The sequence below is a fragment of the Lemur catta genome, chromosome 10, assembly GCF_020740605.2.
Source record: "Lemur catta isolate mLemCat1 chromosome 10, mLemCat1.pri, whole genome shotgun sequence".
NCBI lineage: Eukaryota > Metazoa > Chordata > Mammalia > Primates > Lemuridae > Lemur > Lemur catta.
The window spans coordinates 83,059,180-83,078,510 of NC_059137.1; the positions used below are offsets into that span (position 1 = coordinate 83,059,180).

At 36.1% G+C, this 19,331-nt stretch overlaps 1 protein-coding gene across 5 annotated transcripts in view; it reads left to right on the forward strand.

The window, feature by feature from the left end:
• Positions 1 to 19,331, forward strand: part of TUT7 (terminal uridylyl transferase 7) — a 63,008-nt gene that overhangs the window by 9,340 nt on the left and 34,337 nt on the right. For 4 of the 5 annotated variants that reach the window (XM_045562191.1, XM_045562193.1, XM_045562192.1 and 1 more), the window contains 7 exons: positions 577 to 665; positions 2,469 to 2,520; positions 3,478 to 3,547; positions 4,352 to 4,478; positions 5,684 to 5,803; positions 15,217 to 15,369; positions 18,207 to 18,387. In XM_045562191.1, the coding sequence (XP_045418147.1) occupies positions 577 to 665; positions 2,469 to 2,520; positions 3,478 to 3,547; positions 4,352 to 4,478; positions 5,684 to 5,803; positions 15,217 to 15,369; positions 18,207 to 18,387 (792 nt within the window). Of the gene's footprint in view, positions 1 to 576; positions 666 to 2,468; positions 2,521 to 3,477; positions 3,548 to 4,351; positions 4,479 to 5,683; positions 5,804 to 15,216; positions 15,370 to 17,330; positions 17,356 to 18,206; positions 18,388 to 19,331 lie in introns of those variants that run through there. The other variant, XM_045562195.1, reaches the window with a different exon arrangement.

Here is a 19,331-nt window from a genome sequence, read left to right on the forward strand (position 1 = left end):
TATAATAAATTATACTATGTCTGCTTTCCAAAAGGTAAAGAGAAATATTTGTATTAGCTCTTGCATCAGGGTTATAAATGTAAAGCAAAGATATCCTGTTTTACATTTTAAAAGTCATTTCAAATACTGTTTTCTGCACAAAATGTGAGCATGATAATATAGGAATTTTACATGTTTTGTAACTTGCGTGAAATGAATGGCTATTAAGCTAAACCACAGTTGATACAGTCTTCCTTATTAAGTAAAATTAAGAGAAAAGTGAAGAGCCACCTATTCCTGTCCTTTGTTTATGCCAGACCTAAACAAAATTTTGCTTTTGTGTGTTTTATTTATTTATTCATTCACAGTGGCAGGCAGGCCAGTGAGCCGTGGGGGCAGGCAGGCAAGGACATGGAGTGGTGGCCCCACAGCCTGAGCTTCATTCCAGCTACACTCCCAGCTCCAGGCCAGGGCTAGGCTCCTGAGCCTACCTGCCACTGTGCATAATTGTAATTGGCTCTGTTTCTGAAATAGCAGTGTTTTGTTATAACTTTTGAGATATTTTACTTTATTTGTGACTTTTATTTATTTTTTTAGATTGTTCTCTAAGATTATATGGGTCATCCTGTAGCAGTTTGGGTTTCAAAAATTCGGATGTAAACATTGACATTCAATTTCCAGCCATTGTAAGTAAAAAATGAAATGTTGGGATTTTCAGAGTGGTATGGAAATTCTTTCAAATGTGAACTGTTTATGAATATATTTTAGATATTAGAAAATACTTTAACTGTAATGACTGTTTTCTTTCCAAAAATTTCCATTTTTTTGTCTTCTTTCTACCTATGGTTTCAGAGCATTTTTAAAAATTTTCATACTTGTATTACTCTACGGATCTTTTATGCTTCTAACACTTTTTTTTTTCAATTATGTGAATCTATTTAGGTTCTGTTAATGTAAAAAAACTAAATTCTCTTAGTAAAATCGACTTTCCAATGGCAGGAAAGGAATTCAGATTTTAAACAGTATAGATATGTAAACATTTATGACTTGAAAGCTTAATTAGCTCCTGAGTTTCCTTTTTTTATGTACTTATTTTGTTAAAATAATTAAGCTTTTAAAGAACCATACCTAGCCTGGATTTCTGGTTTAAACATGATTCAGAAAGACATCGATGAGTCAGAATTTTAAAACTGGTACATACCTGTAGTTCCAGCTACTCTGGAGCTCAGACAGGAGGATCACTTGAGCCTGGGAGATTAAGGCTATAATGCACTATGATCATGCTTGTGATTAACCGCTGCACTCCAGTTTGGGCAGCATATTGAGACCCCATCTCTTAAAAAAAAGAAGAAAAGAAAAAAGAACTGGAAGGCACTTTATGGTCTATGTGCAGTCATTTGAATTGCTTGTTAAAAACCCAGATTCTGGGGTCCCAGCCCCAACTATTCTACTTATACCTGACTGGTATAGATACCTGATCAGCTAACCAATATATCTTACTATTCTTTTAACTTTAAATTCTGATCAGTGGTTTACCAGCCATAGCAGTTATTTTGATCTGGTATTCATTCATTTAGCAAATATTTACTAAATCCTTCGTGTGGTAGGCATTACACTGGATTATAATGGACAAAATAGAAATGGTTCCTCTTTCATGAAACTCATGTCTAGTGAAGGAGATAAGTAATTACCAGCATAATTAATTATAGTGAGAGCTGTACAGGGAAACAAGGTTCAGTGGTAGAAAACAACAAGGACTGTGCAGAGATACAAAAGTTATGAAGGCCTCTTTGAAGAGAAAACATTTAATCTGAGCTCCAAAAGATGAAAAGGAGGCTGGCAGGGGATAGAGGGAACAGCATTTGCAAACACCTAAATCAATAAGGAGCTTGGCGTATTCAAGAAGCTCAAAGAAATGTTATATGAATGTGGTGAAGGGACCAAGAATAAGAAGAGTATGAGATTATGATGGAGAGATAGGCTGGGGCCCCACGTGCAGCATTGTGTAGGCCATGGTAAAGAATTCTGTTATGACCTAAGAGCAGTAAGAAGTCATTAAGAGTTTTAAGAATCCAGTTTATAATTTTATATGGTTCTCGTTCCAATGTGGAATAAGGATTGTAGGAAGGCAGTACTAGAGCTGGGACCAGTAAGCTGTCTATTGCAGTAGTTTTGCAGAGTGAGAGGTGATGTTAGCAGTTCAGTAAACTTCCAGCTACCACTTTAAGATTTGCTTAGAGGAAATTACCTCAGGAAGTAGTTAATCAGTAGTTTACTGTGTAGTAGGTCTCTTTTGCCCATGCTCATCCTTGTTTGGTGTTCATCTGTCTGTGACACATGCATACAGCATAATGTTAATTTCTTCACTCTGGTAGCAATGTGCATTTCTAAGTTGGAAAGCAATTTGGGGAACTTCAGATGACTGTATTACATCAGTGAAACAAAAATACTTAGGGATTATTTCATGTATTCATTGATTTATTTCCTAGATGTCTCAGCCAGATGTCCTCTTACTTGTTCAAGAATGTTTAAAGAACAGTGGTAAGGCCAAATTCCACATTTTAAAATTTTTCTTTTGTGTATAATTTGGATATATCTTATTTCTCAAACTTAAAAATAGGAAGTCACATTTTTAAAATTACTTATGAGTAATAGGCAAAGCAAAAAACCAAAGCAAATGCCCATGAATTATTAACTAGTTAGAGTCCTGTTAGTAGTTCTATGCAGAATAACTGTTTCGTAAGTAAAGCTCTTAGCTTGATGATATTGTTACTATATATATGATGGTTAAATGAGTCCTAGATGTGACTAAGAAATGCAAACTATGTAAAATTTACTCTTCAGTGTAAAACTAAAGGATAATCTGCTTTATTTCATGGTTAAAATTAGTATTTTACAAATGGTAAATAGGTACAAATATTAATATCCTGATGGTAAATTAATGGTAAATACCCTGATTAATGAATATGCTGAGTTCCCATTTAGGTTTATCAGGTGTCCAGTATAATGTCCAACTTGGGGCTTTGTGCCTTTTTGTGCTTTACATAGGCCTCATCAAACTGGCTCATCCCTTGGATTAGTCAGCCCCATCCTTCTTATTTTGGTTTAATAAAACATTTAAACATTTTTTTTTTACTTTAATCAATACATACTTTAACACTGAACATTTTAGGAGCTTTTGTAGCAATTTTGTTTTTTAATGTCTTATCCATATTTCTAATTATGTTATCCACAAAACATTTAAATGTTCTGATCCAATGATATAGTCTTTTCTAATCAAACATTAGCTTTGCAAAATAAAGATTCTAATTAATATGATTACTTGATTTTTGAATGTGATATTTTTTTCCTTTTCAAGTCATTTCAGATCTTTATTTAGTAGTGGTCTTTCAAAAGTCCAAACAGATAAGTCACAACTGGTACTTGTACTTTATCTGGTTCTGCTTTTAACCAAAGCTTTAATTAACCTACTTAATTTTTTTTTTCTGCTTTCTTCAGACTCTTTTATTGATGTTGATGCAGATTTCCATGCTAGGGTACCGGTGGTGGTGTGCAGAGAAAAGCAAAGGTCTGTTTCTTTAAGCTGCTTATTTATTAACTATTGACTTGCCAAAAGCACAAGTACTTTACTAAATCCTAGTGTCCAATTTCTAGAATTGTAGACTTTTTATATGCTTATCACACATATTTCCCACTAGCGTTCTTCTTATACTTTTGGCATTTTGATGCAAGAAGGGCAAATCTTCTATTTTAAAAGAATAAAATGACTTAATAGAAAAAAATGTGGGAAGGAAGCATTTTGACCCATATCAACTAGGTAAAAAACAGCCTTATCAAATGGTTACTTGCTCCCATCACCTTTATTTGCCATTGTTTTTAGCAGCATTTGTGGCAGTGCTGAGTAACAGTTAGTGTGAATTCACCCATGTATCTCTCGGTCTGAGACCATTACTATCACTACTGTAAATGGGTGGTTTGTGGGCTGTATTGATTCTTCATTAGGCAGATTCCTCCAACTCTTGGGAAATCACTCGTACTATTACAAAGGTGAATCATGCTCCCATTTGAAACATTTTATAATATTTTCCTTATTTGCATTTCGTCCTCAAAATGGTTTTAATGTTTGACAACACAAAGTTCTAGTTCAGCAAAATAAAATTTACTCAGAAAATAGCTACCATATCTTTTTTTAAAATCCAATTTCTTAAATGCCCTATAAAGTTAGTAAATTTTTTATTTTAAGCTTTTTTTCATTTTTTAAGTATTTATTATCAGTGTAAATTAGCTATTGGTGTAAAAGATACCTGAGGCCTGTATAACACTTTTTTTCTTTCTTCTTTTCCTTCCCATTCTCACCCCTCACCCCTGCCAGTGATCTTGTTTGTAAAGTGAGTGCAGGAAATGAAAATGCTTGTCTGACAACGAAGCATTTAACTGCCCTCGGAAAACTAGAGCCGAAGCTGGTTCCTTTGGTTATTGCATTTAGGTATTGGGCAAAGGTAAGTTTGAATCCTTTAAATGCGTGAATACGTTATATGTATTTATAAGCAGTATGGTTTGATTTTTTTACTCACTAATTTGATCTTAAGCATTTAGATGCATATTTATAGACATCAAAAGGGAAGGCATCTGAATATTGGAACAGAAACGTTAACATGTACAGAAGGGAAATTTAGTGTTTCTATTTTACTTTAACAATATTGGTCAAAAGATCAAAATGATTTATAGTGCATATTAAAAATCTGATTTGTGGGTCAAATCCCACAGGATATGGCCCAAGAATTTGCATTTTAACCAGTTTGCCAAGGTGATTCTTAGGCACAGGAAAGGTTGAGATAAAGCTTCTCATATCGTTTCCAATGACATACAGAGACTCCAAAAAAATGAAAGACACTGTATCCACTGTATCTGTTCTTGCTCACATTTCCACAATGTTTTAAATATAGTACCCCAATTGAAATGCTCTGATAAACAGGAAAGCATTTAACATTCCCCCAAAATGTAAGGTCGAGTCATGATTATCAAGTTGAGGTTCTGTGTGTGTACTTTATAGAAAAAAGTAAAAGCTTTACCGATTCAGGTATAGTAGTAACAATAGATAGTTCCTATTTCTGGGATCCAGGATGAACAGAGGATGCCCCATTCTTCACTAGGGGAATGATAATTACAATATGCCTGCCTTTGAAAACTACTTTGTGCTTTATCACAAAGTAGAACATGTTTTTTTAGTTGTTATTAATATTTTTGTTAGTGCTAATGAGTTTGCCCACATTCACTCCCCAAATGGCCTTCGTGACCAAAGCATGCATTTGTAAGGCTGTAGGTTAGGAAGTCCAACCTGCAAGTTGGCTTGCACTTGGAACCGAAGCGTCATTTTTACTTCATGAACATGTGTTTTAAGTAAGTGAATGGATTTACTGTGGGTATGAAAAAATGAAATAGCAAATAATATTTTAGGGCCCTTCAAGAGTAAGTATACTTAACAGGATTAAATATTTAAAATTGAAACTGTCACTAAAAACCACAATATTTGGTGTCTGCAAAAGTATAAGGAAGTTGTATATTTTGTCACCCTGCTGTTACATTCTGAGGAATCATTGTAAATCATGTAATACATGAGAATGAAGTTACAGGTTTTAGGCCAAATTGTGTAAATGTAAAGTTGGTACAAAAGGAATGCTTATCGTTTTTTCTCTGTTTGTAGCTTTGCAGTATAGATCGCCCTGAGGAAGGAGGTTTGCCACCTTATGTGTTTGCCCTGATGGCCATTTTTTTTCTTCAGCAGAGGAAAGAACCTCTTTTGCCTGTTTATCTAGGATCATGGGTATACAATTTTTTTTGCTTATACATCTTTTTTGATGATACATATTTTGCTTATATATATATGTATACATATATATATACACACACACATATATATATATAAGTTGCTTATATATGCTGATTTTATTACAGACCCACAATTAGGTTTTGTATAATTTCAAAATCTAAATGCCTAACGAGAACTGACATGGATTTCGTCTACTAGTGTAAATATGTGTACCTTTCACTGCCAAAATATTGATGTGTTTGCTTTCAAGATACTGCCCCTGTATCCTGCTAGGGCTATTACTGCCTTTCTAGAGTGCAGAATCTCTTAATTTTTGAAACACATATGGTCCTGAGGGTTTCAGACAAGAAACTGTGACCCTGCACTAAATTTATCATTTGGTACATTCTTTCTTTGGGTACAGTTTTCTAAATTGATACTTGAATTTACATACCACCTTCAGACAGACTATAAGAAACATTTGGTTCACTGTAACTTACCTTCTGTTTCTAGTCTCTTATTTCTCTCCTTAATCTGTAAAACAAAAGAAAATAGAAGCATTGAGATTGCTACCTGTAGCACAGGATGCACAGCTTAATAGTTACCTCTTAGCTGGGTGCAGTGGCTCATGCCTGTAATCCCAGCTTTTTGGGAGGCTGAGGCCAGAGGATCACTTGAGCCCAAGAGTGTAAGACCAGTGTAGGCAATATAGTGAGACCCCGTCTCTACAAAAAATAACAAAAATTAGCCAGGCATGGGAATGCATGCCTATAGTCTCAGCTACTTGGGAGGCTGGGGCAGGAGTATTGCTTGAGCCCAGGAGTTCAAGGCTGCAGTGAGCTATGATCACACCACTGCACTCCAACCCCATGTCTTTAAAAAAAAAAAAAAAATCACCTCTTGAATGATATTTGAGTATTACCTTTGAGATGGATTAGAATTCATTAATGTGAGGACTTTCTTGATAAATTAATGTTGAGTTGATTTGTTCAAATAAAATTTAAGAAGAGCCCATCTGAAAGAGTCAGAATGATGTTATTCCCATCCTCTTGAAAACCTTATTTTTAATCTCTAGGTGTTACCTTGATAAACTGTTAAGTATACATTTATTTTATAGAACGACTCCCTTTGTGAAAAGCTTACTTTGGCACATCGGATATTTTAACTACTTTTCATCTTACTGCACACAGGTTTCTCTCATCATTTAAGTAGGGTATGTTCTAGAACATCAGTTCTTAGCTATGGGTACATATAAAAAAATAATTGTAGCGAATTTTTCCTTTATACTTAATAAATTGAGATTAAGCAGGGACTTTTATCTGCCAGGCCTTGAGAATAAAGACTGAAGTGGAATAAGCCATTTGTAAAGCTCTGTCCTGGCCCAAGGGATCACAGTATGCTGTGTATACTAGTTGCCTAAAGGTAGCTTTCTTTGCCTATGGTACTGAAATGGAAGAATTTAGGACCAAGAGAGAGGTATCTCTACCAGACTGCTCTCCTGGTGGAAAAAAGAGTTAGAGAACAGTCAACTCTTAGTTGATAAGTAACCCTTTCCACCAGACCCAAGTAGGAATCTGTGAAAGTCTTTGAGATTTTCCATTCACTTTGATCCAAGAGAGAGTAGTTTAGGATGGAACTAAACCAGTTGGACTCCTGTATCTAAAAGAGCCTTGGAGCAAGTTGAATCTGTTGTCTTGTTCACTGCTGTCTTACTGAGTGAGATCTGCCTCTTCATGTGTCCTGATCCTGTCTCATTGTTGTCAGGCTGCAGGGAAATAGGTGTTTGTCTTACAGTGAGATTCTCCTCAGGATGTGCTTAAGAGTAGCATGAATACCTTTTTCTGTCGCCTGTATATTACTTCCTTGACAGTAATACTGGAAACTCTCTAAAGTGACACTGAACTTGATTTTGATTGTGTCATTTATTTATTCAAGATTTAATGACAACAACAGGTATGTGGTGATCAAATACTGGATTGAATTCTGTGGATTAAAAAAGGTAAAGTCTCCTACCTGAACCAAAATAATCTGTAGTTTTCAGCATTTTAAACTTGTCAGGCATTGTTTTGCTGGCTTCTGCCAGAATCTTAATCTAAAATATAAAGTAAGTGAGGAGAAAGGAATTAATATTTATTCAGTACCTTATTTTTGCAGAAAAACAAATGAGGCCCTCATCATTGTGTATATGGAAGTATCTAAACTGTTAAGTGTTTCAGTATCTTTAAAGCATTGTGTATACTTGTCATTGTGCTTGTCCCTGAAGGAAATATAAAGATGAACAAGACTAAATTCTCTGTCAAGTTTAGTGTAGTGTGCCTCTGTGCTCTGATCTGTCATTTGAAAAATCTTTTAGCCATTCTATTCCAACCTACTCAGATCTCTTCCATGTTGGAATCTGTCCCTTGCAACCTTTACTCCCAATCAGAATTGCCATTTTATTGTCATGAGATCTTGATGTGAGTAAAGTTAATCACAATCAAAGTTGTGAATGGTGAATAGGTTTGTTTTTTTTTTTTTGAGACAGAGTCTCGCTGTGTTGCCCAGGCTAGAGTGAGTGCCGTGGCATCAGCCTAGTTCACAGCAACCTCAAACTCCTGGGCTTAAGTGATCCTACTGCCTCAGCCTCCCTGGTAGCTGGGACTACAGGCATGCGCCACCATGCCCGGCTAATTTTTTCTATATATATTTTTAGTTGGCCAGATAATTTCTTTCTATTTTTTAATAGAGACAGGGTCTTGCTCTTGCTCAGGCTGGTCTCGAACTCCTGACCTTGAGCGATCCACCCGCCTCGGCCTCCCAGAGTGCTAGGATTACAGGCGTGAGCCACCGCGCCCGGCCTAGTGAATAGGTTTAGATGTCTTTTCAGCGTTTTTTACCTAGTACAATATGTTACTGGTTTCCTAGTAGATACTATTTGGAATCTGACTTATTTTGTATTATACAAACCAAATCCTTACCAAACAGTTACTCATACTTTAGGAATGCCAAATAATGTAGTAGAAAAAAGAATAGTTTTAATGTTTGCCAACACTTACATCCTTGTGACCTTGAGCAAGTTGTTTAATTTCTGAGTGTCAGTGTCATTCCGAACCTTAAATGAAATAATGAATATAAAGCTCCAGAAACAAGGTAGGAGAACAAATGTTAGTCCTTTTCCCCTTCAATAGAAAGTCAAGTTCCACTTAAATGGTATGGAGGTGTGAACTCCTAACCAAGTGAGCCGTCTACAGATAACAACTATGAACTCTGGACAAAATACAAAAACTATAGCATGAATGTCCTGCAGACTGAACAAATGCAAACAGACTTTGGAGGGAAGTCAAAATTTGGAGCAAGTGACCGACACACAGAGTGAGTTTCCTGGTTTTCTGTGGCTCTACCCCTAAAGGCAACTCTGATAAAAGCAAATAAAGGCCTCTTGCTGGCCAGGGGAACCAGGGCCACCAGAAAATAAGGGGAGGGGGAACCAGAAGGAAAGTAACAGAGAAGTGGAACCTTTAATTCTGTGTAAAAACTCAGCATGTCTCCGGCCGACTCCTAAACCAGTCTGGTTCTGCCTGAAAGCAGCATGCAAATCGTCACTCCCGTCCTCACAACAAGAACAAAACCGAACAAAGTGAAAATCAACAACTCTTCGTAGATCCATCATCTAATTGAGGTCACGGGGCAAATCACTGTTCCCCAAACTGGAGACCAGGCTAATACGGTGAAGCATAGCTTGTTAGAACAGAAGCCTAGAAGCAGAATCCTCCCACTGGAGCCAGTACCAGGATAGAAATATTTAGTGTAGTTGACAAATTCCTAGAGCCTCGGTTTGGATAAGCTTGAGAGTTAAAAACTCCTCCCATTCTTAGGGCTTCCCCCAAATTTTATGAGCTTTTTCCTATAGGAATACCACCAAGTTCTGAAGGCGAAGATCTGAGAAAAATCCCTAATGCTTCTGGCAGTGTGGGAGGAAAAGTAGCCATTGAAAAGTACAGCCTGAGCATTCTGTTCATCTTAACAACAGTCTGCCCTAGGCCGGGCGTGGTGGCTCACGCCTGTAATCCTAGCTTTCTGGGAGGCTGAGGTGGGAGGAATGCTGCAGCTCAGGGGTTCTGACACCAGCTTGAGGACAGTGAGACCCTGCCTCTATTAAAAGAAAAAACAAAAAAACAGTCTGCCCTCGAGGGGAATGTAAGAGCCTAACATAGCCTAACTCCTAGCTCCACTAAAAGCCAAGCCTATTTGCCTCAGTTCCTCTTACCCTGTTCATCGTGTCCAGCTTTCAACCAAAAATTACAAAGTAAGCTAAAAGGCAAAAAACATAGTTTGATGAGACAGAGCAAGTATCAGAACCAAACTCAGATATGGCAGGGATATTGAAGTTAGACCAGGAATTTAAACTAACCATGATTAGTATACTTAAGGCTCTAATGGAAAAAATGGATGACATGCAAGAACAGCTGGGTAATATTAATATAAACTGAGAGGTAGAAACCCTAAAAAAGAAACGCTAGAACTTAAAAACACTGTAACAGAAATGAAGAATGCCTTTAATAGGCTCACCAGTAGACTGGACACAGCCAGGAAAAATCAGTGAGTTTGAAGTTATAGGAATAGAAACTGCCCAAACTGAAAAGCAAAGAGGAAAAGGGAGTGGAAAAGAAAAGAAACAGGATATCTAAGAACTGGGTCAACTACTCAAGGTTATAACATATATGTAATCGGAATACCAGAAGGAGAAGAAAGGGAAAACAGAAGAAGTATTTGGAGTAATGACTGAGAATTTCCCAAAATTAATGACAAGACTCCCAAACCACACACGTGTGGGGCAGACTGAGAATAGGAGCTAAGGTATAAAGAGATCTGAGCCACTACCTAACTGGAGATGTGACAATCTGCAATTTGTCAAACCAAGTTAATTATCTGCTAAAACAAAATGTCAACGCTTTTTGGACTAACACGAAGGATTCAGAATTCTTACAGTATAATATATTTATAATGTCTAGAATAGAATCCAAAATTACTCAGTATCCAAAGAACCAAGAAAACGGGGACCTACTCTGAAAGAAAAAATCAGCAGATGCCAACCCCAAGATGACCCAGATGTAGGAACTATCAAAGACTTTAAAGCAGTTATTATAACTGTGCCCCATGAAATAAAGGAAATAATATACTTGGAATAAATGAAGGTATGGAATATCAGCCAGAGAAATAGAAAATACAGAAAGAACCAAATGGAAATTTTATCTGAGGGGACAAATAGAAAACAAATGCTAAAATGTTAGACCTAAAACCAATGATATCAATAATTATTTTAAATATTGATGGACTAAGTACCCACATTAAAATGCATAGATTATCAGAATGAATAAAAAAAGTAAGACCAACTATATTCTGTCCTGAAGAAATACAATTAAAATATAAAGACATATAGGGTGAAAGTAAATGGATGAAAAAAGATAACCTATAAATTATAACCAATGAATGTGGACAGGCTGCATTAATATCAGATAGATTTCAAGGGATAAAAGGTACATTTCATCATGATAAAGTCAATTCATCAGGAAGACAAAACATTCATAAATGTTCACACCTATTAAAATAGCACCAAAATACATGAAGCAAAAATTGGTGAAACCCATTCCACCATTAGAGTAGATTTTAACACCCCTCTCAGCAATTGATGCCTGTGTTAGCTAAACAAAATCAGTATAGACATAGGGGATCTGATAGACACTATTAACCACCTTGACCTAATTGATACTTGGGAACATTATACCCTAAAACTGCAGAATATACATTTTTTTCAAGTGCATATAGTAAATTCACCAAGATAGACTATATACTGATTCATAAAAGTAGTTTTGGTACATTTAAATGGATCAAAATCATAGTGTGTTCTCTGACCACAATACATTAAGTTTGAATTTATATGGAGATATAGATCAGTAAGATATTTAGGAAAATCATACATATTTGGAAATTAAGCAATGAGTTTCTAAGTAATCTATGGGTCAAAGAAGAAGCCACATGGGAAATTAGAAAATGTTTTTAACTAAATGATAAAAATACAAAATTTGTGAAATGCAGCTAAAATAGTTTTCACAGGGAAATGTATAGGTTTAAATGTTTAAATTTAAAAGGAAAGATCTAAAATCGGTGACCTAAAGTTTTATCTCAAGAAGCTGGAAGTCAAAAGAAGAAAATAAATCCAAAGTGGGTAGAAGAAAGGAAATAATAAAGATAAGAACAAAGTCAATTAATAGAAAATAGGCTGATAGAGAAAATTAATAAAGCCAAAGCTTTCTGATCAATAATATTTATAAACCTGATAGACTGATAAAAGAAAAAGAGGGATGTGAGGGCGATCTGGCTGCAACATCTGTCACCCCATTGATTGCCAGGGTTGATTCGGCTGATCTGGCTGGCTGGGTGGGTGTCCCCTTCCTCCCTCATCGCTCCATGTGCGTCCCTCGTGAAGCTGCTGCGTGCTCAGTCGAAGAGGACAACCTTCCCCGATAGAGGAGGACCGTTCTTCGGTCAAGGGTATACGAGTAGCTGCGCTCCCCTGCTAGAACCTCCAAACAAGCTCTCAAGAAAAAGAGAACACAGATTAATATCAGGATTAAAGAAGGGTTATCACTCCAGATCTTATACATAAATGGATAAAAAGAATATTCTAAACAACTTTATGCCAATAAATTTGAAAACCTATATAAAATGGGTATATTCTTTATTATAAGACTACATACAAAAAGATTATTCAAGGGAAAATAACCTGAATAGCCCTATATCCACTAAAGAAGTTGAATTTATGATTAAAAACTTTCCTACAAAGAAAAACTCTAAGCCCAAATGTTTTCACTGGTGAATTCTGTCAAACATTTAAGGAAAAAATAATGCCAACTCTACACAAACTCTTTTGGAAAATAGAACAGAAGAAATTGGAGGCTGGAATTGCCCTGATACCAAAACCAGACAAAGATAGAAAAGGTATATACCAGTGTACCTCATGAGCATGGACACTGAAACTCAGCATAATATTAACTCAACTCAAAAATAGACAAAAAAGGATATATTGTAACCACGTTGGACTTCTTCCAGGAATATAAGATTGATTTAGCATTTGAAAATAATTATAATTTCCTACCTTAACAGAACAAAGGAGAAAAGCCATATGATTATTAATAGATATGGCGGTGGGGGGGACTTGACAATTCAACACTCTCAAAATAAAAACTGCAAACCAGGAATAGAAGAAAACTAGGCATTCATGAAAAACATCTACAGCTAACATCATACTTAATGGTGGAATACTGGATATTTTCCCAATGCCATTGGGAAGAGAAAAAAGAATATCCTCCCCTTCCCCATTCCTATTTAGCATTTCCAGGAAGTCCTGGCCATTGCAATAAAGAAAAGAAAAAGGCATAAAAATCTAAAAGAAGTAAACATTTCTCTATTTGCAGAGGACATTTTTTTTACACAGAAAATCCTCAGAAAAATACTAAGCCCCTAGAACTAATAAATGTAGTAAGATCATGGATACAAAATTAATATACAGAAATCAATTGTATACTTTCATGTACTAACAGCAATTTGAGAATACTTTTAAAATTCCATTAATAGTGCCAGACAACATACAATATTTAAGAATAAATTTAACAAAAGATGTGCAAGACTTCTAAACTGAAAATTGTAGAACATTGTTGAGAAAATTAAGAGATAAATAAATGTAGAACTATACTAAGTTTTTATGGATTAGAAGATTCAGTATGTTGTAGTCAGTTGGCTTTTGATAAAGGTGCCCAAACAGTTCATTGGGGGAAAGAAAACTTTTCAACAAATGTTGCAGGGAAAACTAGATGTCCCTAAGGGAAAAAAAAAATGATTATTAAACATTTACCTCACAAAATACCCTAAAATTAACTCAAAATGTTGAAAACTATAAAACTCCCAGGAGAAAATCTCGCAGCAAAGGTTTCTTAGAATACTAAAAACACACACCATATCATTAAAGAAAAATATTGATGAATTGAACTTCACCAAACCTCAAAACTAGCTCTTCAAAAAACATTGTTAAGAAAACAAAGAAACAAGCTACCAAATTGAAGAAAATATTGAATACATATATCCAATCAAGAAAGTCACCACACCTAGTATTTTCTGAGGTGTTTTCTATGGAAGAGTAGTTTGATTAGTCAGCAAATGTTTACTGATTTGCCTTGGCCAGGCAGTATTTTGGGTGCTAGGGTTAGAGTGGTGAACAAAACAATCTTTGCCTTAGAATTTATACAGTCAGTGGGACAAGAGACTAAGAAATACATAGCAAGTGGTGGTAACTTCTCTGAGGAAAAATAAACCAGATTAAGAAGGACAGAGTGAAAAGTAGAGAGCTAATGAGAGAAGATACTTGAACAGAGCTGAATAAAGCAAGGGAGAGTGAGTGGATGCTAGGGGAAGAGCATTCCAAGCAGAGGAAATTGCAGATGTCGGGTCTGAGCAAGGAGGATGGAAGAAGGGTCAGACAAGTAGCAAAGGGCCAGATTATGTAGCCCCTGGAAAGGACTGTGAATTTCATCTTGAGTAAGAAGGAAACCACTACGAGCAGGAAAGCGACATGATGTCTTATGTTCTAAACCAATGAAGTAATCCATTCGGTATAGAAACACATTTAGGAAATGTGATACCATATCCACGCTTTACCCCATGTTTATTTTGTTCATTATCCTGCTTAAAGGCTGTGGTAAATCCCATGATACAGTAAAGAAACCTGTTCAACTCTGTTTAACATCTCTCAGACCTTTTGAGCCCTTTTGCTTTAGCATTCATTAATAGCACATAAAATTTACCTTGGAAATTTCCAACTTAACCCAGAATTAATATTTAAAATGATTTTCTAAATAGGAGGATCTAGCTTTTTCAATTGCATCTCTTATCTATGGTAGTGATTTCTATTTATTGAGTGATTACTATATACTACAAGCAGATACTACCTGTATCTGGGCCTCTTGTATCCATTATTTCATATCACAGATATCCCATGAAGGAAGTTCTAGTGTTTCCTTTTTCCAGGAACCTACAGAGAATAAGTGCCTTACCCAGAGTCATATCGCTGGATTGTGAGGGAGCTGAGATTTGGGCCCTGGCAGTTTTACTCCAGAAGCCATGGCCTTAGCCACTAGGCCACATTGCCTTCTCTTAGAATATTTGCTAAAGAATGATTTCACAAAGTCATCATTCCTTTTGCAAATCAAAACCTTGTTTTTTACTTTAAAAAATATTTTTACATTTATAGATGTCTCAAATATTCCATAAATACCTTTTGTATTTTCAATGAACTATGACTATGCTAACTTTTTCATTCCTTCCAAGATTAATATGTTCTGATTGATATAAAATTGTTTCTGTCTTATAATAAGTATGTATCTACTTTTTCCTAGATTGAAGGATTCTCATTAAACAAACTGGGGAATTTCAACCTTAAAGATACTGAGAAGGACACTGTGGTCTGGGAATATACTGATAATGCTTCAGGGGACACAGACATAACAAAAGAAGAGGCACCAAAAGAAATACTGGTTAAAAGGGGACAGGTCTGTTCTCTAATTTTTAGTTTTATTTCAGTTGTCACTTATGGAGTTTGTGGGTTAATCAGTCTTCCTGTTTCCTTAATTATCCTAACTATTTCATGGCTATTTCATTTCCTAGTCTATTCAGTTCCTTGAATAGACAAGTAGCAAGAAAAGGTTTAAAAAAAAAACCAACTGAAATTATTAAATCCGAGGTTATTTGTACCCTCTGTGTACAGGGTCCTTTGAAAGATACTGAGAATTCAACAGCAAATCCCTATCCATACTCTAAGAACTTAGTCTTAGATGGCGTTACGAGGTTTAAATATATGAAAAGTTAACTAACTTTAAATTACTGAAATAACAGTGAATAAGTATTTAATTTGATATACTTATTCCCCAGCTATCCTGTTGGGGTGAGCAGGGGAGTTTGTGCACAAGGAAAGAATGGCTATTAGAATTTCAAACAAAAATCTGTGCAATGTAATAATCCTAGAAATAAGAATAGGATTCTGTCCCAAATAGTGAAAGGTCCTTGATCTTCCCATAAACCTTTGGGCTAAAACGACAATAACATCCACACTGTATTTCTGAGACTAGGATTCTGATCCTAGTTCAATACAAACAAGTCACATCACTCCTCCAGTCCATGCCTAAAATGAGGAATAGTAGTGAATCATAGATTCTGTTTATGTTTTCTAGAATCCTTGAACATTAGTGGGAGGGAAGAGGTGGTACCATCCTTCCCCTGCTGCCACCAGAACGGTACCACTTTTATCTGTCTTCTGTTCGGGGTTCTTGTAGTGGATAAGAGTACAGGCTGTGGAGCCAGAAAATGTGACTTTGTATCCCACCTCTCCCACTTCCTAGCTGTGTGTCCTTGGGCAAGTTACTTACTTAATCTTTCTGTGTGCTGCTTTCCTCCCTACAAATGGGGATAATATTGGTACCCTCTCATAGGGTCATTGATTTATAGAATGCTTAACTCAGTGCCAAGCATGTGGTAAGCACTTAGTAAATGTTAGCTACCATTGTTACTGTATTTGGAAAAGAAAGTGTTCTCAACTTAAAAAATTTAGTACCAGTAGTCTCGATATTTCAAAGGTCTCTTAAGTTCCATGTTATGGTGTTAAGTCATTTCAGTGAGATGCTTAAAAATCCTTTGTAATGCTGAAAAAGGCTATGTATGAAGAGGTGAAATTTAATAAGATGTAAAATTTCTGGGGGGTGTCTTTGTGTCCTTAACTATAGTGTTTGGGACATAGACAACTTCCATTTTTAATTAGTTCTGCCTTGTAAATCTCCAAGATGACTTTATCTTACTTGGCAGAACCTTTGTGATTGAGAAAAACACCATACCACTTGTTTTGAAGCTTGACATAATAAAGTATGATCGGAGACGAATTTGTACACCTTAGGGGAAAATATTTTTTTCAGTGTGAATCGTAGGAATAATGTGAAGGAAAAGCCATTGCTCTAAGTCCATTTAATGCTTTATTTTTACGTTTTTATGCTATTTGGAAAGATTAATCATGCTACCACTTCTGAAATTAAATGAGCTGTAGACATTATGGAGTTGCATGTGGTGTGGTGAAAAAGCACCGTCCTGGGATGGGGAGACCTTGTTCTCATTCTGCCAGAAGCAGTGCGACCTTCTGACAAGTCATGGAAATTCTTGGGGCTTCAATTCCTTCTCTTTTAATATATGGGAGTTGAACTACAGTACCTCTTAAGAGCATCTTACAGTTGTAATGTTGTGTTTTCGTGATATGTGGATTTCTTGTACTTAAAAAGACTATACCTAAGTGAAAAAATACAGCGAGCAACCAAGTCTGCTAGATGCTTTCCCGTGTTTCTGATTTAATCCTCATAACTATCCTGTGTTATAGGTGGTATCATCCCTACTCTGCAGATAATGATAGCGACCATTTTTTGAACACTGTGTGCCAGGCACTGTGCTAAGCACTTTACAGACACTATCTCACTCAGTCCTCCCAACAACCCTATGAGGTGGGTACTGTTATCCCCATTTTTCAGATGAGGAAACCAAGGCTTAGATAGGTTATAGTCCTTGACCAGGATCATACACAGCTAGTACATGGCAAGAGTTTGGGTTTCAAATCTAAGCTTGACCTAATGCCAAAGCCAGTTCTCTTAGCCACTAAGCTGTACTGCCAGTCTGAGAACGAAGAAGCTAAGTCACAGAGCATTAAGAGTTATGACATGGCAGAATCACTATTTGGACTCATTTTTTTCCCTATCCTGAGTGCTGTGTACTTTCCAATATAATTACATCACAGTATGTTCCAGCTTATCAGAAGTCTGTGACCGTAAAACTAGTATCAGTTTCCCATATCAAGTTATTTGACTTTAAAATTAGTTGCCACTGGCAGAGACAGTGTATTTTTATAGATTCTCAGGGCAATGAGAGAGGTGTTTTTCATTTTTCTCTGTGCCTTTAGCTACTGTCCATTTCTGTGTGTCTGTGACTATAAAGGTGCCTCCAGCAGCCATAACAGGAAGAGTTCAGTGCAGAGTATTAGCAACCTATGCACAGTCCTCTCCGCCTGTTACTAAGAGTTCAAAATTAGGAGTGCTGTCTGGTTACATAAAACTGATCCTGTCTATTCCTGTGATAATGACTGGATTTTAACATTATCTAATCCTAGGAGTGTAGTGAAGTAATGCTGTTTTACCATAAGCAAAATACAACCTAGAATTTGATTTATCTAGATGGATTGTCAGGTTTATATTTTGCTAAGGATTTTCAGATTTTTTAATTGGATGTCTGAATGATCTCTAATTTTTCAGATTATGCTTACATCTGAAATAAACTGTATGTTTCTCTTTGCTATTAATAGGTGTCATTAATATTTGATATAAAACACCAGCCTTCGGTACCAGTTGGGCAGCTCTGGGTGGAAATGCTGCGATTCTATGCTTTAGAATTTAATTTGGCTGACTTAGTGATAAGTATTCGTGTCAAAGAATCAGTATCTCGAGAATCAAAGGATTGGCCCAAAAAGCGCATTGCCATTGAAGGTATCTAACGATGTTTATCTTTAATTCCCCCTCTTTTTTTTTTAAGGTACCAGTCTAACAGCATGCTTTTTATTTCGGTCTCTTTTCAGCTTCTACACGTAAGGTAGGCCTGGCCTCAGAGGTGAAATAAATAGTTAGAATCTTGCATGGGTTACAGTGGGTGATTTCAAGTAATGAACCTGTTCCCCCTGGGTTTTTAAAGTATAAGCAACTGGAATAATGGCTGGTTGAGACCTTGCTTTCTTTGTAAATTGCTTAAAAACTTAAATGCTTAAAAAGTTTTTTCACAGAGATGTGTGAACTCCCTTTCCTCTTTACAATTCTCACTTCTGAAATTTTAAACTCAGTCCTTTTGTAAATTGTTGATATTGTTTACATTTGCAAAGGTGAGGAAAATATTTGTTCTTTTGAAAAATGACATTCTCAGTTGGATTCCTGTCCAATAGAGGGAACGAATAGTTATTTTTGACATATCTGCAGTAACATAAGGACTTATTCATAAAATCACTTTTTTAGTGAAGGCTCATTTAACTGAAATCACTATATCAAAGACACACTGATATGCCCTGTAGATGTCATTAAATGAACTAGCTTTTCTCAGCTTTGTAAAGTCAGGAGGTTGAAACCCCTCTAGAAATCTTAATTCTCCTCCTTTAAATAATTTAAAGAACCTCCTAAATGGAATTCTCTTATTTTTGCTTGATTTTTTTTTTCAAGCTTTATGTTGCATAAGAGGGTTTTTTTGCATTTTGCATAAATTCTGTGTGCAATCATGGGGATCTCACATTTTTAAACCCTCCCCTGCAGTTTCTCTGGCTCAGCTCTTCTGGCCAATTGCCTAACCTGCTGGAGTTCTAGGGGAGGAGAAAAGATTGAGAGAAGTGGTGTCTCCTCCTGGTGCCTCCCTCTCGCCCCTGAAATTCAGTCCAGCCAATTCAGTGATG